The following is a 23,365-nucleotide window of genomic DNA, read 5'->3' as shown; positions in this document are numbered from 1 at the left end:
GTTTATTGCTTAGAGACACGGAGGTTAGATTCAGCCATTTTTTCAAAATAAATGTAGGCAATAAAATGAAGCGAAAAATGTCATGCAGTCTATAAATAAAAACTGTAGTTTTAAATAAGAAAAATACCAATATACTTCACTGAAATGTGCATAGATGAATACAAGTTTCCTGTCTGACATACAAATGGCACTCCAGTTGTGCTACAAGCATTAAGGTACTTGATTTGGAACGCTGTTTTTATAAATCGGTCTTGCTCAAATGCAGAGAACTTGCTTCAGAACAAATTTGTAATGAAATTTAGGTACACTTTATCAATGAGGCCCCAGGAGTGAAGTCTTCAGTGTCTATTTTGCAGTGTCTGTTGCAGTTTTGGCATATTTTGAATAAACAATAGCCCTTTCAGAATGCTAAGTAAAAATGAAATAAAAATCTAGCTGACCCACAGATTTATGGAGATTTTTATAATATGGCCCTTTTAGTGGTTGAGTTTTGACACCCCTGGGCTAGAGGGGAGTTTCAGGCCAGACTACTCTGAACGCAATACATTGTAAAAAATAGTAGAAGTAGTGTGATGGCTACAGAAAACGCTTGAAAGATGGTGGTGACATCACTGGATTAAAAGGTGGGTGTCATTACTCAGTAAAGAAGCACATAATGCAAAATACTACTTACCTTAGCTTCAGACTACTTAACCAAAGTTAGTTAACAATGTACATAAAAGGCATAGAAATGACAAATATCCCCCCACAAAATAGTGACATTCTGTACATTTTCCCTATATTTATCTCATATTTGTCCTACATTACACTCTTCTTTAAGCCTTAGTGTTTGACTACAGAGGAAAACCAAAAAGATTTCAGATGTCTGGACTTATCTGACCCACAGTTGGCAGCACCACACATTCATACCAATGCACACATTTTTTAATAAACATTTTATTCCAAAATGTGGTCATTAACAAAGGAAAGATATGATTGTAAAAATGAAAGTTTAAATGTGTTAATGCTTTGTGCAGTGTTAAGCTGATTTGTTTGCAAACTTTAATTATTTTGCAATAAAAGTGGGAAGCACAGCAACATCATGGCTGTTTTAGCACCAAACAAATAATGACAACATTACAAAACTCAAAGGATTTATAGTACAAGGCTGGATCTCTTGGTCATCCAGCAGGTCAGGTAAAAGATGAACCCAATAGGTCTTGTCTCAACTCATCAATACCTAAAACTGAACTCTAAATTAGCTTGTTATTCACAGTAGTTATGCAGGGATTCGGAGTAGATTGACACTTAACCAAACCTGTGTATTGCCACCTACTCTCCTTACAGTAGTTGTGTTAGATATTTTTCCATTTAAAGTTATGAAATTCAAAATGAAAGGATTTATTAAAGCATCACTAGGGCAAAACTATGGGTAACATTTTCGGCCGCATATAAAAAGCATTCATTACTAGTGCCCAAGCTTCAATACACTTTCAGGAATACACGGGGCATTTTAAAACATTCAGTCAGCAGTAATTCTCAGCAATTTTGTGAATACTGACCCCGGCATCCACAACTGAGCACTTAAGAGATTTACGCTCTCCTCCTAGTGTGTCGGCCCATTTGCCAATGCTGCATAGTTGCCAGCTTGAAATGGTACAGAACATCTTATGTCTCTGAGGAAATGTACACTTTCTTTGCACACTCTGACCAGTAGTACTGCAAAAGAAATGTGACAAATTGGCTATAGCAGTTGACAACTTTTTTGGACAGAAGAATACATAAGAAAAAAAATATCAAATTCTTCTAATATGCCTTATAATCAGAAGTCAACCAATAACTTTGAACACAGTCTAACAAAAAAGTACAAACTAATCTATTAACCGTAACTACCTTTCTGGTGCTCCCTGCTCTTAAATGTAAAATATATCAAAAAACAGAATACAGATATAGGAAGTTACCTCTATGATGATTTTTTTAGCTAATATGAGCTAAAAAATCTAAACTGATTCAGAAAAGGAAAGAAAAACAAACAAAACAAAAAAAAACACCCCTGTTCTTAAGACGCTCATCACTGAGATCCCATACCAGAGGGATCAAGCACTACACAGCCAGGTGCAGGGTAATGGGGCAGTGGTCACTTCCCATGGCAGTGTTACGAATCTTGCTATCACACAAACCTGGGACCAAGGCAGCCGACAGCACAAAGTAGTCCAGCCTCCAACCCACATTCTTGGACCGAGCATTCATCATGTAGGTCCAGAAGGTGTAGGCACTGGTCTGCTCAGGATACAGCTCCCGGAAGCTATCGGTGAAGCCAGCAGCCAGGAGCTGGCTAAAGCCCTCACGCTCTTCAGGAGTGAAGCCAGCATTCTTGCGGTTGCCTTTTGGGTTCTTCAGGTCAATCTCCTGATGTGCCACGTTAAGGTCTCCACAGAGCACCAGGGACTTACGCTTGTCCAGATCGCTTAGGTAGGCGCGGAAGTCCACATCCCAGGTCTTGCGGTAATCGAGGCGCACCAACCCACGCCCAGCATTGGGCACGTAGGCTGTGACCAGAAAGAAGGAGGGGAACTCAGCAGTGATCACTCTGCCCTCTTTGTCATGCTCCTCTTTACCTGCAGTGAAGAAAAGAGGAAAGGAATGTCCGAGTGAGAAAAGGTCTGATAAAAACTATGATTATTTCTGCAAACAGCTAATGTCCATGTTTAAAATTCTGGATTTACCCTCATACTTCAGAAACTGTGCTGATGCGGTCAACTTCTAAAACAGAGAGTTGACTATCTGCTTTAACAGTTTTCTGCAAGCCCACTAGTGGCCAGCAGGATGAAAATAGACTCTAGTCTATTGTTAGCTAATATAATCAGATTATTTTTCCCCCTGAAACTTACCAGACTAACTAGGACACTGTTGGCTATCTGTGTGTGTGAGATGTTGTGACTCTAGGTAGCTAGCGAACATCAAGCAGTGAAAGGGGAGGTGTTAGAATCCCTTGCTGTAATAAAAGAATTCACACCACAAAGACAGCCATGCAGTAATTAAATGGACGGCACCGCTGCAGATTTCTTGATATCAGAAAATTGCAACGAACACAATAAAAATAGCATTTAAACACAACATATCACTAATGTTTACTTGTTTGTTTGCCTTCTAAGCTTGGGCAATAATTTAAAATTAAACGAACTTCAGTTATGAAGTGAAACATGTAAGCGTTACAGAGTCTTTCCTTATAGCTTGCATTTTTAATTGTTAGTAATATAATAACTTTGATAGCTTCTAATACTATAAACTAATACATTACAATAGTATTCTGACATACACCATGTAACTCACAACATCCACTGATTCTCCGTGCTTGTTTGTTTGGTAACCAAATATTGCCAAACTGGTGTGTTAGCACTCTTCTGCAGGACAGGATAGTCCATTTACTCTTTTACTGGACAGTATACCTCTTGTACCGTAGTTTTTTGTTTCACATACATGCTCCTCTGCATTCTTTGCCAAAATCCATTATTATCTTTCCAAGTGGCATTCAAAGTATGTGTGTGTACTTAACTAGTTGATGTTCTCTTTGTATAGTCTATAAATAAGTGCAATCTTTTGTATTGTACACAATCTTTGAATGGTAATGACAATCATGTACAAAAGGAATGACAACAAAAAAAAAAAAGTGAAGCTTGACACACAAAAAAACATGGCATATGAAAAAAAGATAATTTGCATATCAGCACCTATTTAAACTGTCATAATATTCAATACTTAATCAATTATCTGCCCAAAGCTATCACAAATAAAGATCGTGTTTGCTTCCGTTTTTGTGAATCACACATATATTCCTAAAAAATATTATTGTTATTGAAGAAAAACATAGTTCAAAAACTGAGGGACTTCCAACAACTGGCAAAAATGCTTTTTATGGCTACTGTGAACAAGGGTTAAAAAAAAATTATTATTTTAATCTCAAGATTCTTTACAGTGGTTTATCGTGTAAAGTACTGCATGGAGACGCTTCACCCACAAGCCTATGTCTTCAGAATTTCCAATATGAAACTCTTCATTTTAATGAACTAATCCCAAGAGTAAACCATTTTGAATCTGAACCATCTGAATAAAGTAATTTACACCTCTTACATTGTTTTATTAGTTACTTAATGTAGCATAAATTAATATTTGCGATATATATTAAGTTAATCTGTATGGCTGTGTTAGGTGAGAGACTTCTATTTCAATAAAGATCAGAGCGGTTCACAAAGGCATCGACAGCACTCACCAATGCCATACGTGACTTTAATTGGCTCAGTCTTGCACAGCATGGCCACCCCACTGTAGCCCTCTTTATCTTCTGAACCTGCCCAGTACTTATGAGGATACTCAGGCATAGAGGTGATTTCTGCTGGCAGGGCTTTCTCAGCACACTTAGTTTCCTGAAGACAGAGCACATCTGGAGCCTCCTGTCGCACCCACTGTAGGGAGCGACAAATAGATGGTTATTTATAATAACTGTTTCTCTGAACCATTGACATACCAGAGTTTACATTAAGCAGTCAAACGTTTTTTTCATTAAACTCACATCGAGCCCATTCTTCTTAACCCAAGCACGAAGGCCATCCACATTCCAGGAGGTTATCTTCATGTTGGCTGCCCGGCCATCCTTGCTGGTCAACTTATCTGGAGGATCTTCATACAAAACTGGGGCCTCTGGTTCCTTTGTCTTCTTCCCTTTCTTTGCTGCTGGTTCTACAATTCGAAAAGAAAACAAGCCAATATGGCAAATTAAGCATTTGCTTTAATTCTCAAGAGAACATACACATTTAAAAAGATGGTTCGTCAAGGGTCCTTTACTAAAGGCAACGGTTCCATAAATTCTATATAGAGCCATTTTATGCATAAATGGTTCTTTGAATGATGGAATCGTTCTTCAGATTGATGGACAATGTGTTGTATACAGATCTTTATAGAACCTTCTTGAGAATGGTTCTATATAGAACCAAAAAGGGTTCTGCTATTGTTACGATGACAAGCTTTTTCAAAAAAATGCAAAGACCCTTTTAAGCATGAAAGGGTTCTATAGAACTCATAGCTATAAACAGAGCAATTCTTCTTACCAAAGAACCCTTAAAGAACCATTTTAAGCATGTATATTTACATCAGTCATGGCTAAGACTGTTTGTTTACCTGTTCCATTGTCGTTGCCTCCATCTGCAGAAGCCTGTTCGTTCTTCTTGGCCCTCTTCGACATGTTTCTGACTCCTCTGACGCTGAACACAACACGAACACACAGATACGCGCGGGCACCTGCGAGAAAAGAGGAGACAACTGGTGTCGTGATTTCTGGACTCCACACCATTTTCAGTTAAAACGAACTGGTAGAAAATTCACTTATTTTGCACCATCAAACCTGCAACCTGCAAACACTACTAACATACCAAGCATGACTTAACGGAGATATATATTATAACAATAACGGTCCTGTTTCTAATGTTTTGCGTTTTTATCCATTACATTTTACTGAATTTCAATGCACTTGGACAAAGCAGCTTTTCCCTCCCAAAGGCCAGACTGCACCGGCGGGACAAACACTAACATCCCAGTGTCTGCAGTTTTCCTAAAAACGTTCAGAAGATGAACCTACAGGCTGAGTGGTCTACAGTGGGAGGGCGGAGAACGATCTAGAATCTTTACACAGACACGGCTAACGGCTGAGTGTGTCCCGGCGGTGTAGCGCTACTCGGGCCTTAACAGACAATAAACTTCATTAGCAGACCAGCTTCCCAGCTCCTTAGCACTGAGCTAACAACTCAACTCGCCCACAGAAACAGAAAGAAGTCGAGAAGCTACACCGTCCAACATTAGAGAACCACACACTGAGCCTTTCAGCGGCTGCGGTAAATAACTGCACATTTTCATCTGGAAAAAACAGAAAACCCGTCGTACCGAACAGATCCACAGTTCAGAGCTGAGAGACCCAGTTCAGCTCAGTTCAGCAGCTCCGTGACAAAAGAGCTGCACATGTTCCTCAACACAGAGCTGACCAAACACCGCCTGAAAATAAAAATAACATTTACACTCAAACATAAACGGACAACCTGGGCACTTATTCTGAAACTCTGAGGACTCCTCATAAATACGACATGGCGGAATCTGTTATAATGTGTGTGGAATGAACGTAGGAAAACATTATGTGTGGGAAATTGTGAGGACGCCTATCTAAGGCAGGGGCTGAAACTGTTGTTATGGTCCTTCGACACGAGACCTGCAGTTAGAAGTGAGCGGCTAAACTGGTACATTGAAACACTTCTGCTGCAGCTTTATTGAATGTGTGATATGTTCTGTGTTATGTTTTTTTCTGCTGGCTGCGTTGGGTGGTCAGATTAGCAGCTACGTTAACGTTCGTGTTGAGTTGTTTCACATCACAGTGCGGGAGTAACTAACTGTCACTGTAACTTCGTGTAGTGAATGAGCAGCACGACTAACTTACTCTTTACTCAGCATTTAGCCGTCATGTAAAGCGATGTCATGATTTCAGATGATTCGCCTGTGCTTATTTCTGTCGACGGCTTCAGGAAAGGGCTTCACTCGGAGCTGGGCGATATGACGATATTTATCGTTATCGTGATAGTTTTGATAGAATATTTTAAGTGTGGCACTGGTTTGTTTTAACTTACCAGATGTCAGAAAAAAAAATAAATATCATCACATATTGTGAGACTTTCTGGAGTATTGTGATATTACATTTTTGCCACGTCACCCAGCTCTTGTTTCACTCGTGGAGAATAGCTAGAATATCAGCCAGGGTTTGAGGTCATGCACAATTTGTAAAGTTAAAGGGGATCTCTGGCCAAAATTTAAAAAAGTGTAACCATCCCTAAAGCTGCTGTAAACATGCCTGCTCACCTTCTACAGTGGTGCCACAATAATCACAAAGGTGAAATTGTCCGGTTTAAAGAGCAGGAACACCCCCTTCGTATGATGTATTTTGAAGGTGGGAGGAAGGCTTTGAGGCAGATACATGAGGGCGAGGTCTTTGATTTATTTATTTATTATTTTTTTTGTCTTTTGTTTTGAGTTAATACGAAAGAAGCCAACACAGCTAACGTTACTGTTATGAATTGAATATGACATGAGTACTAGCCTATGTGGCTACATTAGCAGTATGGATTTCTTATCACCCTGGGTGGGATTCCCAATGGTTGTATGGTGTATATGCACAATGTATACTTAGTATTGTAGTGAGAGAACGCTGACAGACAAAAACATGAATATGATACATATTAAATGCTATTTGTAGGCAGGAGTGACCTTTAACGGCAAACAGTGACACCAACATAATATAAAAACTACAACCTGATTAATATAAACAGTTGTCCTATGATCAGAGACTGACCATTAAGGGCGTAGAGGCGGATGGATTGTGCATGATAACAGGTGGACTACAGTTTTATGTATATACTATTAATTGCGGATTCTTGCAGATAACACAGAACAGTGTTGCTACGCATTGTATTCACCAAACTTGTAAATGAAAGCTGTATGTTTGTAGATTAATCATTTCAGTTCTGTCTCAACAGCAGTCATGACTGTGGTCATTGGGTTTGAGGGCAGTGCCAATAAGATTGGTATAGGCATTGTGAGGGATGGAGAAGTCCTCTCAAACCCTAGACGTACCTATATCACTCCACCTGGTCAAGGTAAGATGGGATGACAAGTTTATCACATTCTTGCTACATAGTAATTATTGACTATCATCACCAGGTGAATTATATGTTTAGTGGTGAAAATAGTGGTTTTTATGGACATCTGATTTGGTTACTCTATAAATAGAGTACTTGATACTTTACATTTCTTTTTAGGTTTTCTTCCTAGTGAAACAGCTAAACATCATCGTGGTGCTATTCTAACTGTCCTCCGAGAGGCCCTAGATGAAGCTGGATTGAAACCTGCTGATATTGACTGTGTAGCGTACACCAAAGGTGAACTTCAAAAATATTTTTTAAGCTGAACTATGGAGGTGTGGAAAAATATCCCTGCGGATTTCTATGAAAATCTGAAAGCAAGTCTCCCAAAAGAGACTAAAGCTGTAATAAAGGCAAAGTGGACACTAAAATCTAGTTGTAGCGGACTCTGTATAATTTTCTGTTACATTTGTTATCAGATTTTTTTTTTCCTGACACTGACAAATGAGTGATTTGGCCATTCTGATGGGAAATTAAATTAATGAAGCACTGAAAAGAATGTCTTGATAAAACTCTCAATTGGGAATTGTTGCCATAAAACATTTTTTCATTATTTTCATTATATCTGCATTTATTGGAAATATTTTTGCATTATGTCTATAGATAAGCATTAATTTTACAGCTCATAGAGGGAGTACTAATATGAAACTGTGTATAGAAGCTGTATAGGTCTGTAATATGTTCATCTATGAGTAAAGCTGACACATTTGTTTTCACACATTGTTTTCTTGTTGTCTTCCACCTTCCTGATGTCATCTGATTTCCAGGGCCAGGGATGGGAGCTCCTCTGGTCACAGTGGCCCTGGTGGCCAGGACAGTTGCTCAGCTGTGGGGAAAACCATTGGTGGGTGTAAACCACTGCATCGGGCACATTGAAATGGGCCGACTGATCACTGGTGCTAACAACCCTACTGTACTATACGTCAGTGGTGGCAACACTCAGGTGGATGCTTCATTTTGTCTCCAAGTTCCCCAACCTTGTTCAGTTCTCTTTTTATTATTATTTGTGATTAGAAGTAGCTGGCCAGCTCATGCCTGACCATAAAACAGTATTTACTTCCAGTATTGTCATATCTGTCTCCCAGTCAAAACTTTCACTGAAATGTTAAGGTTAAGTTGTGTTTTACCTCATCCTATAGGTGATTGCTTACTCTGAAAGGCGCTACAGAATTTTTGGTGAAACAATAGACATCGCTGTGGGAAACTGCCTGGACCGCTTTGCCAGAGTCATCAAGGTAGGTATTCTTCTTTCCTTTGATTTTTTTTGCAAAGTTAAGTAGTTTTAAAAATTGTGACTAGGATTGCACTTTTCACATGTTTTCCACAGATATCTAATGACCCCAGTCCAGGCTACAACATTGAACAGATGGCAAAGAAGTAAGTATTCATATCCTGCCCTTTTTGCCAGAGTTTCAGGTTTCTCTAAAGGTTGTCTTTCTTTTTGGTGTGAAGTTTTTTGAATGCTTTATATTTATTATGATAACTAAAGTCAACAAGAAGCAGAAATCATAACCAGTGGTGTAACTAGGATCTTAGGGGCCCCAGTGTGAAAACATGGGCTCCCATTGGAAAAATTACTTTCAATTAATAAAAAATGCCCACATGAAGAGCTTAACATAGAATTTCCTCAGATGTTTGAGACATTGGCATAGTAGTGTGTATAACTTATAATGTTGTTGTATATTTACAATAATAGAATGAAATAGAACTGGCATGATTTTCAGCCAAGAACCTTTTAATTTTAAGGGTCAGATAAACAAACTGGTGCTGAATGGACTTGTGATAGTTAATTTATAAAGCAGTGCCACCATATTTCAGCTGTGTTTGCAGCTAAATGGTGACATCATAAGTGCAAACCAAAGATGGTGTAGTGCTGAGCTGTACCATGCAGTCTTTTGCAAATAGTGTTTCAGTCAGTGAGGGCTTCTTTAAAACCATTTAGTGAAGTAAAATCTGCACAGAACTTTGGACTGTCATACAGCTACTCAGAGGTAAATAATCACTGATGCTAGAAGGCTCACAACAAGGAAGACTGTGCCTCCCTATTTAGAGTGAATGTGTACTCTGTTTTGTTTGATATTATCATAGATTTTAGTTAAAGGGGAATTGCACCAATTTTTCAAAATTTCTGCCTAATTTTTGGCTGAGATGCAAACAGAGTCATTCAGATAGGGTTGTTGTGAAGTGGTGCATTTTAGAGAAACTTAATCACTTTCTTTTTTTTTTTTTTTACAGTGGTGGTGATAGGAACCAGCAGTCACGATGTCTATAACATAAATATAGTCATTTAATTTACTATCCAAAACCACCACGCTTTAGACCAAAACCTTCTCAAAGCCAATGTAAAACAATCTTTCAGGCATCAGGTAGTGTATTCATAACCATTTCATATAATAGCTTTCTGTTCTGACTCAGAAAGTTTCTCTAGAACAGAGCATTTCCTACCAAACCACTCTGACTTTTTACATCTTAACTATTCAATTTATGCAGAAATCTGTAAACTCTCCTTTAAGGCTGACAGTCATTTCAAAGGTGTGAACCTGAACTTTATTTGAAACACTTCATTTGTGTCTCTTTTTAGGGGCAAGCAGTATGTAGAGCTTCCATACACAGTTAAAGGAATGGACGTTTCTTTCTCTGGGATTTTATCGTACATAGAGGTAATATAACATCAAATCATTACAAAATGTATCAGTAATCATTAATAATGATCACAGTGAAGGAAAAACAGTGTTTTTGCACATATATTTATATATGCCATTATATGTAAAAACTACATGTTGTCCCAATTAAAAAGGAGTTTGAAGGCCATGGACAGGGTAACAGTAGTTTGTCTCTTGTGGCTCTCCAACTGAAATCTAGGAGGCAGCACACAAGATGTTGAGCTCAGGGCAGTGCACAGCAGAAGACCTGTGCTTTTCCCTGCAGGTAAGAAATGAGGTCATCTCCCTAGCAAATAGCTTCTGTAAAATATTGTACTGTATATGTTTGGAGGAATTTAGGAAAAAAAGCCCCTCTCTGCTGTCTCTGTAGGAGACAGTCTTCTCTATGCTGGTGGAGATAACAGAAAGGGCCATGGCTCACTGCGGCTCCCAAGAGGTGCTGATCGTGGGAGGAGTAGGCTGTGAGTGATTGGTTAACCCTACAGGTGGCAATTAGCCATGTGTATCTACAGTCTTACATCTCTATTATACATAATATCACACTCAGACTATAAATAACCCCTTAAACTGCAGACTCACTGTGAAACTAATACTAAAACTAATACCACACACTAATAATTTGATCATTATCTGATTTCAGCAATTATTGGAGTATTCAAGAATTCACATAAACAGCATACTAGAGTATCACATCAGATTAAAGACTTTACCTGGTTCCAAGAAATTTAATAAAACTTCTGGATTTTAGCTGAATGAGCTGGTTATTTAGTGCAAGTGCACTGATAATCTGATATCTTTGGTTTTTCTACATGTGTGAATGTGCACAAACACAACCAGATATAAAATCTCTGTTCTGGAAGCAGCAACAATACACCTGCACCAACATGCCAAAAAATTAGAAATAATAACAAAACAAATATCTTTTTTTAGATTGGATTAGATTAGTTCAACTTTTTTGCTGGGTTTATTGGGGGGATGCAAAGCAGCTGTAGAGGCACATGCATCATATGTTAAGAAAGAAATCTAACAGTTGACTGACTCATATATACTGTGAGTTTTTCTATTATCAGATTATTTATGTAATTATTGGCAAAATCTGTTTTTTTTTCAGAGGTTATATTGTACATATAAAAGTACACACCACAGTGTTTCCTAAGAGTCTAAAAAAAACCTAGGGGACCACTTTGGGGGTGAGGGCATAATATAAATATATGGATATCAGAACTCATTACAATATTACATTGTGAAAATGACCACAATTGAAAAGGAGTGACACTGTGTGCTCTTGTTAATTCATATCAATATAACATATTTACTCATGGGAAATTCTTAAAATGGAATGAAATGGAATTGGATATTGTTCAATAAATTGATTTGAATCCATATTGCACAAATTTAGGGCTGAAAGTATATATATATATATATATATTATTCTGCTTATTGTGATATTTATAAGAGTACACTTTTACAAATTGCAGAAGCTGCAATTTTATATAGAACCTATATTTATAACAACTTTGTTCTAACAGGTTTTAAGTGGGGAAATTTAACCTAATAACATTGAGCTTGTGAACTACCTGTAGGTGAGTTAGACCAATCAAAACAGTTTACAGGATGACACAGCCAAACCTGACTGCCAGTCTGGCACACTTCATTTAGTGTTCAAACCTCAAGCTAAAAAAAGTGGATATTCTGGTCTCCTTGGCCAAAAAAAGCAGACCAAGACCTCAATTTATAGAACACAGTTGCAATTTCAGTTGATTTTTGATCAGTTTAAATCACAATATAAGTGAGAAAAGGCGTGATTAGAAATTTTCCCAAAATGATTTAGCCTTAGACAAAATGTGCTTGGGTGGCAGTCAATATATTTGGCCACCCAAGTATAGCCTCTGTGCGGGAAACACTGCACTGTAACACTGTAAAGAGCGTTTTGGTCTTATTTCTCTCAGCTACTGATAATATGCACCTTTCTACCCTTATTTGATCAGTAACTGAGTTGCTCTGTGCACTCCCACATAGGTAACCTCCGTCTGCAGGAGATGATGGGTGTCATGTGTGAGGAGAGAGGCGCTCGGCTTTTTGCCACAGATGAGAGGCGAGTTAAAGTTTCAGTGCTGCATAAATTCTTCCTTGCATACTGATTCAGCACTCAGCATCTAATACCTAACGCATCCCACATGGCTTAAATTTTGACTTGGTTTCAAGGTTCTGCATTGACAATGGAGCGATGATTGCACAAGCTGGCTGGGAAATGTTCCGTGTGGGTCAAATAACAGAGCTGTCTGACTCCTGGATCACACAGAGGTACAGAACTTCACCACATTCTGCAATCTGCCAAGAATGTTCAGTTTCTGCACTGCTGTTCGAAAGCCTGGAATCACTTGTCATATTCATAGTTTTAGGTTTTCTTTTGTTTGTTAATTTGATAATATCATAATAAAATGTAGTTGTGGGTATTTTTAGATGTTCTATTTAGATGTTCTGTTCTATTTGCATTTGAATCTGTTGCTGTTAACTCTCAATATGTAGTCTAAAGAGCTCTCTCTGCCTGTAAAGCAAGCCATCATTAGGCTGAAAAATCAAAACAAACCCATCAGACAGAGATCAAAAACAATGAGTGTGGCCAAATTAACTGCTGTGTATATTCTCAAGAAGAAAGAATGCACTGGTGAGCTCAGAGACATCAAAAAGTCCGGAAGACCACAAAAAAAACAGCTGTGGTAGATGACAGAAGATTTCTTTCCCAGGTACAAAAAAAAACCCTTCATAACAGTTGGCCAGATCACGAACACCTTCCAGGAGACGGATGTATCTGTGTCAACAATCAAGAGAAGACTTTAAAGACTTTAGTAAATACAGTTTACCACAAGACATAAACAACTGTTAAGCCTCAAAAACAGGAAAACCAGATTAGAGTTTGCCAAAAACCATCTCAGAAACCTGATGAGACAAAGGTCGACATGTACCAGAATGATGGTAAGAGAAGAATTTGGAGAATGGAAGGAACTGCTTATGATCCAAAGCACACCGCATCCTCTGTCATGCATGGTGAATGTAGTGTTATGCCGTCAGCATATATGGCTGTCGGATTAACTGGTCCTCTTGTGTTTTTTTTGATATTGTAACTGCTGACAAAAGCTGCAGGATGAATTCTGCACTGTATGGAGCTTTACTATCTGCTCAGATGCAGCCAAATATTTCAAACTTATATTGGATAGCACTTCATACAAAAAAGTGGAATGTTCAGCAATGGCCAAGTCACATGACCTCAATCCAACTGAGCATGCATTTCAGGGCAAAACTGAAGGTAAAACAGCCTAAGAACAAGCAGGAACTGAAGACAGCTACAATAAAGGCCTGGCAGTGCATCACAAGGAGGGCATTTGTTGATGTCTAGGGTTCCAGACCTCAGGCAGTCATTCACTACAAAGGATTTTCAACCCAGTATTAAAAATTAAAATTTATGATTGTTAAGTTTGTCCAATTACTTTTAAGGCCTCAAAAAATGGAGGGCTATGTATGAAAATGGTTGCAGTTGCTACCTCATTCATCCAGTTTGGGTGTAAATGCTGAAAGTCTGCAATTTGAACTCAAATCCAATATGCTGTAGTGGACAACTAAAATAACAACTTTGTCAAGGTCTGAATATTTATGAGTCTGGCTGAATATAGATCTATAGAAATTTGCACAAAACTAAAAACACAGAAAACTGTTCTTAAGTAAATCTGATGTTATTAACTTGTTTTCAAATAAGAATGATTAAAAGGAAACTCCAAAAGAGGTCACAGTGCTTTTGCTGGCATTTAACTCTTAATCTACAGTAGTCTAGTTATTCACTAAACATCTGTTTTGTTTCTTCACTGACAGGTACAGGACAGATGAAGTAGAAGTTACCTGGAGAGACTGACCTGTTACAAATCCAAATATCTGTTTTGACTTGAAGAGAAACTATGGCAGAAAACAGAACCTCCTGAGGACGCTATGGGTTTTAGTACGGCTACTGTGCTTTTTTTCACCATCCAGACATGCATCCATTCTGAACTGTTCCACCAGTTAACTTGAAGGGGTATTTTGTAACTCACACAGTTGATAGTAAAGTCTTAATTTGAGCAACAACTTTAGCACTTCAGCCATTGCGAAAGGGCTCCTACGGTTGTTTTTTTTAAGTGGTTGGTACAACTCGAGAGTGCCTGCTGTGTGTTTTATAATAAACAGTGTCTTGAAAATATTGCAACATGATATCTGATGCCTCTGGTGAGCATTTTCTGGCTTTGCTCACTCTTTCTTCTTACCAAAGATAACTTTGTATGATCACTCCAACAACAGCCTGGTCACTCTCCATACAACCTTTTTGCTGCATTTAGAGCTAAGAATGTGTTTGGAATGGACACATTTTAAAACCTGGAAGGCTCTGTGTGGTGCTCAGTGTAAAATTAGAAAAGTCCCATCACTTTGACGGTCCAAAATAGCCAGTGAACTCTAATTTATGCTCTCATTAAAAGTGCACAGTGAAAGCATCCTTAAACAGTGACATTGCTTTTAAGCTTTCAAAGACTTATATGTACAGCAGTTGAGTGTAACAACATTTTCTTGCTTTACCATTTCCTCAAAGCTAGAAAGTTCTAGATATTTCTGCCATCAATGCATAAGAAAAGCATTTTAAGAAGCCATTTAGTCCGTTTTGTATAGACTACAGGTGAATTGTAGGAATAGGCTTCTGATGCTTTTCCAGATTCTGTGTGAATAATTTACATTAGGTTTTTTACATTAGAAATGCAAATGTTTATGGGTAATACTTTAAGACTAAAATGTCCTAAATGAGGGATAAACTTGGAACATCTGATGGAGACAATAAAAAATGGTTCTTGAATCTTGCTAACATATTTTCTTACCAGGAGAAACAAATCCCTGTACATGAAATGTACAGCTATTAACAGTGGTTATCATTTCTTGTGACAGTTTACAGTTCTAAATGCAGGTAGATTGCAGAATCTTTATAGACAAAACTGCCAGCTGCATGTTTTGTTGGTGATTATCTTTAGCTGGTTTGAAATTTCTGAGAAGGCAACATACACTTTCATGCACTCTAGATTAATTTGGCAGTGAGCACTCGCATATAGACAGAAAAGCCTTTTTGATGCTTTTAAAACCCACACTGGTTTTGAAATATATTATGAATGCATTATGAATTCCCCATTCATACACGTTTATAGTACTTGCTGTTTTTTTTTGGTAACAGGTCCAAAAAGGGGAAGATAGAACAGGGCCACAGAATATAACCTATAACCAAGGGAAATACTTCCTTTTTTGATTTTACAGGAGTCCTCCGATAAGCAAGGTTTTTCTCCATGCATTTCCAAAAGCTTGCTCACATGGAGGTCAGTATCTTATGGTTGATACAGTAAGACACAGCTGCAGACACTGAACTGGGCTTGGTTTCCCAAAAGCATCTTAGCACAAAGATGATTCTTAAATAGTAGCGAGTATCAGGGGCATTGCTAAGAGTTTTTAGAATGGGTAACCAGGTAAGACCCACAGATTTTATTGGGCTGGCACACTAAGGATCAATCACATTGAACACTCACTCTACCAGTTAGGCTCATCTACGATGCTTTTGAGAACTTTACCTCCTTCACTGTATGCAGCTTAAAAAAGATCTCTGTAATTTTCCCCAAGGTGACTGACTGATAAAGGTGGTTATTTACATAGGACAGAGTAATGCAGTATTATCCAAACATACAGCTTGCTTCTAAAACGGGGGTGTCCGGTCTTATCTGCAAAGGGCCGGTGTGGCTACAGATTTTCATTCCAAGCAAGAGCTCACATGGTCTGCTTTCGAAGACTGAGGCCAACTGAGGTCTGAGGCCGCAACCAGCCCTATGTGGTTAAGACAGGTGACCCCTGATCTAAAATATTCTTAGAGAAGACGACGTAGATTTGAAGTTCTTAAGTTTATTTTCAAGCAAACTAGCTTATTTTTAATTTTCTGGCAACTAGTATAGTGTAATTAAAACAAAATTTACAGATGTGCTTCGACTGTATATCAAGGGAACGCTACAGGAAAATTGGTCTAAGATTACAGTTGCCCTGTGCTCAATTCTAAATTCAACAGATAAATTTACAGAGGACATCTCTACAAAATGCATGGCCAACAACCTCTTGCTCAGCACTGCATCTTGGCAGCACATAAGTGATGTAAACAAGGCCCTCAAAGCCATCGCACTGATGTACCAACGTGAAGTAACTAGACACCAGAAATGTCCACTTACTGACCCCACTTTTTGTTCAGTGTTGCATAGAGCAGGGGTTCCCAATCTCAGTTCTGGGGACAGCATGCTCTGCACATTGTGTTTTCCCTGATAAGAAAGTTATTTTTGGAAGTTCAAACATTACCTGGATTTATTTAAGACGTGCTGACTATAACTTACGTATTTAGCATTTTACACAACGTGAAGAACTCAAAAACTAGAACACTTACAGAATTTACATGAATACTTTTGAACACATAATAAAGGACTTTATAAAAACCTTACATAAGAGTTTTTTTTATTATGCAACACTTCAATTAAATCTCAATCTCTTCCAGTGCCCCCTTATCCCCATTATGTTTGACTTTCAAACTAGGGTGAAAAAATATTTTAAAATCAGCACTAAGAACAGACATTAGAACAGGATGCTGACACATCGTGACAGCTGCAGCCATGTAAACGCCATCAGAAAAGTATGCACACGATTGGTGTGGAGACGCTGGGACGACGAAAAAAGAAAACACAAAAATATGAAGGTAATGATTCAAAAGGATGGTCCAAACAGACATACATGTTCAACGGGAGTACGAAAGTGCTTGAAAGGCGACTTGTACATTAATTAGGATTTTTTTTTCCTCAAATTTCAAGTAAAATTTCAGCTCTTTACAATAAAATTGCCAGATCTTTGCTCAAATATGATCAAAAAAAAAGGAAACAGGGTGTTTACCATGATAAAACAAAATGTGGGGTGAGGTCTCCACACCAAAGGCTTGATTTTAAGGCAACCATGCATTCGAGACATCATTTCTTTCTTTACATGGGTGGAGAGTTCAGGGTGGAGGTGAGTGCAATGAGTAGACTGTGTGGGAAGAACAACCTGAGTGTCATTTAAGTTTGCTAAGAAAGAATATATGTATGGAGTGGAGTGTGTGTGTGGCGGTTGATCAGTTGCAGGTGCGTGCTGGGTACACCACTACAAGGAGTCCTTGTACCAAACAACCTTTGCAGGATCTGAAAAGTCAAAGACAAATCTGTGAGAAGCATCATCACAATTTTGATAAGGACACAAAGTCAGAAAGGTATTTCGGAACAAAAGTGAAGCCCAGCTATGGATTTTCTAAAAAGCCTAAGATGAGGTTTTACTCCCCAATAAACTTCTTAAAGCAGAGCCTTTAGTGCCAGAACTAGTGCTCAGAAGAACATACTGAAAAGCTCTGGGGTCGTATCACAGAAACATCCCAACTCTGAAATCTTCTGTTTAGTCACCATGATAATTTCAGTTACGACTGAATTTTGGACAAAATAGCTTTTCCGAACTCACAATCTTATTATAACTCCAGATAGGGAAACAGTATTACAGAAACATAATTATGCTAAATTTCATAAATACTGTCATATCTTTAGGAATTACCCAAAGATGTCTTAACCTTTGTTTGCCCATGTTGTACTGCCCATGTCTATCATTTTATACAGTGACAGGCAGCATAGTTCACTATAACTGGAATCGCTTTTATTTATATTGCACAATGGTGCTTTTACTTTAAATTGTTTTTTTGTAACTATGCGTTTTAAAAATCCCAGACACTGCTCCATCTCCACCTCTTATTATTTTGGTGTGTTAATGTTGATTATTCGTCAACATATTACAGCCTTGGTAGAGAATAATGAGGAGACTGAGCTAAATGTGTGGCTGATAGGAGGAATAACGTTAGTGCAGCACGCACATTGGCTAAAGCTGAGGGAAACCGAAACTGAGGTGCAGCGAAGCCCCATTAAACTGCAGGGGGTTAGTTATAGTCATATATATATGTTACACTCATAACTTAGTTTGTCACACTTTTGTTTTGACCTTTTTACATCGTAATGGTAGCTGAATAGCTAACTTACATTTTTAAAAAAGTATTCTGATAACGTGTTTATGTTTCAGCTCTGTGCATTGTTGGTTGACTGGTAACAGACATGACAGTTTGTTGTTGACTTTGGTCGCATAGTTTAGGATTTACTTACCTGACATAAGATACTTTAAAATAAGTCAAAATTCTTAAATTAAAGTAAGATTTGCTTCTCTAATAAAGATTTTTCACAAATTTGATCTTGACCTGTCAGATCTGAACGGACAAAAGATAGGAAGTTTCTGTGATACGGCCCCTGAACTGTTTCTTAATTGTAGTGCTGGTAAATAATGAAGATAAAATCTTGAATCTGGCTTACAATGGTGCGGAATGTATAGACAATTATTGTGAATACATCTAATGCAAACCAAAACTGCTGGGACTTTAAAGGGGCAAAACGGCTCTGTACTCACCCTTCAATGCCAATAAAGTGGCTATTTCTGAAGTTTTATCTACTCTTTTCAGTTAGCAATGCAAACTCTGAAAGCTATTGTTGTGTTTATTTGCTATGCAAAGAACATGATCTAACACTGTCACAAACTACCATTTTGAACAAGAAAATATGAACAATTCACACATCAGTTGTAGTTTTTGTTACTCTGATTTAACAAATCAATAATAGATAAAATAAATTCTCACCTTGTTTCTGTTCCCGCAGTATTGCACTCCATTCTAAGGATAAAAGGAAAAATACATTAAAACACTAGCAGGATGACATTCTTTTAACTGAAAAAAAGCACACAACGAATCCTTAAAGCAAATGTATTAGGGTTGTAACAATACATCATGTTAACACTTTGTATGACTTGCGAGTTAGCTTGGGACTAACATATAGGCTTCTGGCTAGAGCATAATATTGTTGGGACAATATAAAGCACAACTTTTGTACTTTAATAATGTTGAATTCTGTGATAAAAATGTAAACATTTACATTTTACTGCAAGGCATCTTTTCAGTTAGGGCTCATGTCTGCTGTATCAATCAATATTGTACAATACTGTAACACATTCCATCAAATAATAAACTCTGTAAACTATTACACCTCTAAACTTTATACTAAGAGCAATCTCACCTTGCGTATGATACTCCAAAGCCTCCCCTAGATGGTGACAGCTAAGCAGCAGCTCCTCAGAATTCTCAGGTCCTTTTGAGCACTGGCTGTGTGAAGATGTAGAGAACGAGAGGGCTAAGTTTCCATCAGTCACCTCTCCAGCTACAGGGTGTGCGGTTGCAGCTGGACTCGTCACTGGTGTAGCCTGAGGCGCAACTGAAGCTGCGTTTTCTACTGCTGGGCCGTCGTTGATGAAACTAAGCCCCCACTGGTTCTGCAAAAGCACCTTGATACCTGGTGGTTCTTCGGCAACGCCTCCAGTAGTTCCACCTGCCTTAACTTTAGAGGCATAGCTGACGGCAGGCTGCAGCTTGGCAGGGCTGTCCTTCACTGGGAAGGCTGGCGGGGGTTTGAGAGATGACAATGTGTCCCCCACCCACCGTTCCTTCTGTATGTGGGCCTGAGTGGATCGGAGGGCTTTTTCCCCAGCACGAGCGCCCAGACTGACTCCCTCTTGTCGAGAGCCCCTGTAACCCCTGTTGTGTGCCCGCTGCTCCCTGTGCAAACTGGAGGTGAAGACTTGTGTGTGGCCAGTTCTGTGTGTGCCGCTTTCATTGGAACTGGTTGATGAAGTCTGACGAGTGGACTGTTTGTCCACTCCTGTGGCACACCCTCCTCCTCCACCCCCACCACAGCTGCCAGAGCCAGGGGAGAGGCGGCGGTTCCGGATGTGTGGCTCCGGTTTGGGGGCTGAGACAAGGACAGCAGGGTCGCACAAGGGGTCAGATTCACACACAGCATTATTCGCCTCCCAGGTACCTGACCCCCAAAAAATAAATGCAGAAATAACATCTTTTAGTTCCAATATTCAATCATCACAACTGAACCAACATGCAAGGTATGCATTTGAAATCGGTTTTCATTGTACAGCCCTCTTACCAAACCAGACCTGAACAAGTGTGGCTGCTCACTTCTGAGTGAACATGGAAATGCAGTCTTGCAGGTTTGTTAGGGGGCAGCACACGAACTAAACGACTATGAAGCAGCATGTGCTGGAGGTTCAGTAGAGCAAGTGCATCACGTATTTAAGCTGCATCCTGAAGAGGTCGTTCAAAAAACATACTTTTTTTGTATGTTAGTCCAGTAAAATCGATGTTTGAGTTTTTAATCCTACTAATTGCTCTGCATGTACTGAACTCACTTATACTACCAGTTGGAGATAAGAGGGTGCATTCAAGAAACAAAATGTCACTCACATGCACATTATTAACCCATAGCATTTATTTTGGCATCATTAAATGTGTGCATGCTGCACAAAATGAGCGCTCAGGCCTACAGTATCATTATTACAACGTCCCTGATTAACAACATCCAACAGAAATGTCTGCATAAACGTATCCTTTCATTATTCGACATCATTTCTTATGTATCACTGTTTCATACTAAAAAATGAACATTTATGTAAATTTCTACACACAAAGAGCAGTAAGAAACTGCATGGTGTAGTTTAATTCAGCATGCAATACGGCGGGAAGGCACAGACTAAACTCCGACTGTCTGCAGCTTACGCAGCGCTGGATATTCAACTACAAATTTCCTGAAGACACACCGGAGATATACTATATTATTCGTTTAAACCTATTCCTTCCTTAGAACGGCAAAAATCAAGCGCTTCAGTCCAGCTTGTTCACTCGTCTTCAGCGTGTCCGTTTTGAATTTGTCACAGGAAGGAATAAGTTAACCCAACACCGCCGAGACGCTGAAATTTAAACTGGGCTAACGTTAGCTAGCTAGCTAAGCTAGTCACGTTACCTAGCTAGCAAAGTTCGACTAGAAGCGCAGATCAGTCGCTAAACAGACTGGTTAATATCGCAAAGTGAGTCGTAATTAAAACTTAATACGACTATGTTGTGCAAAAGTACTTTATCTATTTTCTTAACGACTGTAGCAAAGTGAGCTAACGACTCACGCTGTAGCTCGACAACGTTAGCTCGACAACCTAGAGGGAAACTAACTCGTCATCTGTGCTACTCTGTCAGGTCTTTGAAAATGAAAAACAGAGGTGTTTAGGTAACGTTATCAGCGTTTGGTCCAGGTTAGTGTTAAAATGTAGCTCGGCGTTTAAAGGAGTCGCAGGCTTTCGTAAGAAAGTTTCATAAGACTCGGGCTCATTCCGGGCGTGTTGTTGACTCGATCAGCTCGAACTCCCAAACAGCTAAGCAGATCATCGGACCTACAAACAGAGCCGCCTACAAACACCACGTTCAAAATAATCACCTCACCTGTTTTGATATGCATGTCGATGCGTTAAATTTCCAACTAATTCGACTGTTTAAGAAGGTTTTTGAAGCAGGACGGCGTGTTGGTCGATTCACTCGCACGGAGGCAACGGGCTAACCGGGTGGAAGTAGTTTCTCGTAAGTTCCGCAAGTGGAGGCGCGAAGAGGGGCGGGATGTGCTGCCAAAGTCCTTATAGGTGAGTCTGTTCACTCAGTGTCAGCCTTTGCAGCGCCACCAGGCAGCCGTTTCCAGCCAGACTCCTTTCTCCTTGAATGTAGAGAGACCAAAAACTGAAGCTCAAATTGCCGTTTAAAGATATTTTTGAAATCGCTGATAAAATCCGACAAAAACTCATAAACAGTTTGCAACGTTTGGCTCTAATAATGCACAAAAACGTGTTTTTCGGGTGGTTCTGGCTACTGCGCTAGCGGCGTAACCAGCGAGCTGATGGGCTATTTTTCGCGAAGGGCGGGACTTTCTCCGCAGACAGACGCCATGTTCAGCGCTGCGAGAGCTCCCATTCATATTTAAACCGGTGACCAGTCTCCGCATTTATAACGGCTCTGGTGCTCCTTCATCAGCGCCTCGAGTTAACTGCCTCGTTCTGAGTTTTCATGTGAAGGACTGAAGGGAAATTTCCTCCATTTTTCAAAATGTTTTTTTCATAATTACATTTTTAAAATATAAACGAAGTTATTCCGAGTGTTTGACGGGAAATGCTGTGTTCCAGAAAATGAAGTCAGAATTGTTCGCAGTGGTGGTGACAGGAACCGTCTGAAGAGTTTAATGGCTCTAAAGCTCACTCACGGGGAGTTATACAAAATGGCTCTGAATGTACTGCCTGATGCCCGTGACATTGTTGTATGATAGTTTTGAGGTTTTGGCCTCATATTTTTAAAATACATTTAAAATGACAAACATATTTTTAAAATACATTCATGATGGAGAGGTACATGCAGAGCTTTGTAAGGCAAAATAACACTTTTTTACCATCATCAGCATAAAAACATAAAAATTCAGAAGATATGCAGAGGTTCACTGATCATTTCAGATAGTGAATGAAATGGCTATATTTGTGTTGTAGACATCACAATCTTTGGTTCCTATCTCCACTGTAAAGTAAAATTAAGTCTGTCAGCTTGTCTATAATGATGTACCATTCACACCAACACTCTGAATGCTTCTGTTTACATCTCAACATTTGAATTGTGCAGAAATTTGGAAAGATCAGTGGAATTCCTCTTTAGATACTGATCTGCATGTTGTGTTGACAGAGAAATGTTCAGTAAGATAGTGAATAATGTTAGGCTGTGCTTATTGGACCTTGCAATATCGTTATTAAGATATGTTGCTAAAATATGTATAATAGCATGCAGATCAGACTATGAATTTCAGTGACACAATAGAAAGGAAAGTTAGAAGGCACATGACATCATTCCTGCCAATAATTTTGACATATACAGCATTAGATATCATGACAATATGATTCCTCTAATTTTAGGCACACTTTGTTCACTTA

At 38.9% G+C, this 23,365-nt stretch overlaps 3 protein-coding genes across 6 annotated transcripts; 1 reads left to right on the top strand and 2 right to left on the bottom strand.

Moving 5' to 3' along the window:
* Positions 1-918: 918 nt before the first annotated feature.
* apex1 (APEX nuclease (multifunctional DNA repair enzyme) 1) lies at positions 919-6,011 on the bottom strand. The gene is made up of 5 exons (XM_036577007.1): positions 5,914-6,011; positions 5,155-5,274; positions 4,550-4,716; positions 4,250-4,442; positions 919-2,597 (listed from the first exon to the last, which is right to left on the bottom strand). The coding sequence occupies exons 2-5, from the start codon at positions 5,216-5,218 to the stop codon at positions 2,083-2,085; spliced, it is 939 nt and encodes a 312-aa protein (XP_036432900.1). The 5' UTR covers positions 5,219-5,274; positions 5,914-6,011; the 3' UTR covers positions 919-2,082.
* Positions 6,012-6,138: 127 nt separating this feature from the next.
* Positions 6,139-14,612, top strand: LOC118812206 (O-sialoglycoprotein endopeptidase). Of its 4 annotated transcripts, none has more exons than XM_036577003.1 (12): positions 6,139-6,244; positions 7,548-7,667; positions 7,830-7,949; positions 8,480-8,655; positions 8,852-8,947; positions 9,040-9,089; positions 10,294-10,372; positions 10,575-10,640; positions 10,746-10,836; positions 12,395-12,470; positions 12,581-12,679; positions 14,243-14,612. In XM_036577003.1, exons 2-12 carry the CDS (start codon positions 7,553-7,555, stop codon positions 14,280-14,282), a joined length of 1,008 nt encoding a protein of 335 aa, XP_036432896.1. In that variant the 5' UTR covers positions 6,139-6,244; positions 7,548-7,552; the 3' UTR covers positions 14,283-14,612. The 4 variants fall into 4 exon arrangements, with proteins under 4 accessions (XP_036432896.1, XP_036432895.1, XP_036432898.1 ...); XM_036577002.1 differs by having other exon boundaries at positions 6,149-6,260; XM_036577005.1 differs by having other exon boundaries at positions 6,200-6,260; positions 7,551-7,667.
* Positions 14,613-17,175: 2,563 nt separating this feature from the next.
* Positions 17,176-22,013, bottom strand: si:ch211-214j24.10 (uncharacterized protein LOC558894 homolog). Its single transcript, XM_036577008.1, has 4 exons — positions 21,849-22,013; positions 19,588-20,385; positions 19,155-19,187; positions 17,176-17,634 (listed from the first exon to the last, which is right to left on the bottom strand). The coding sequence occupies exons 1-4, from the start codon at positions 21,862-21,864 to the stop codon at positions 17,597-17,599; spliced, it is 885 nt and encodes a 294-aa protein (XP_036432901.1). The 5' UTR covers positions 21,865-22,013; the 3' UTR covers positions 17,176-17,596.
* Between the last annotated feature and the right edge of the window lie 1,352 nt (positions 22,014-23,365).

The sequence above is a fragment of the Colossoma macropomum genome, unplaced genomic scaffold (assembly GCF_904425465.1).
Source record: "Colossoma macropomum unplaced genomic scaffold, Colossoma_macropomum, whole genome shotgun sequence".
NCBI lineage: Eukaryota > Metazoa > Chordata > Actinopteri > Characiformes > Serrasalmidae > Colossoma > Colossoma macropomum.
The sequence above is the reverse complement of the archived record's forward strand: the minus strand, read 5'-3'. Positions and strand labels throughout refer to the sequence as shown.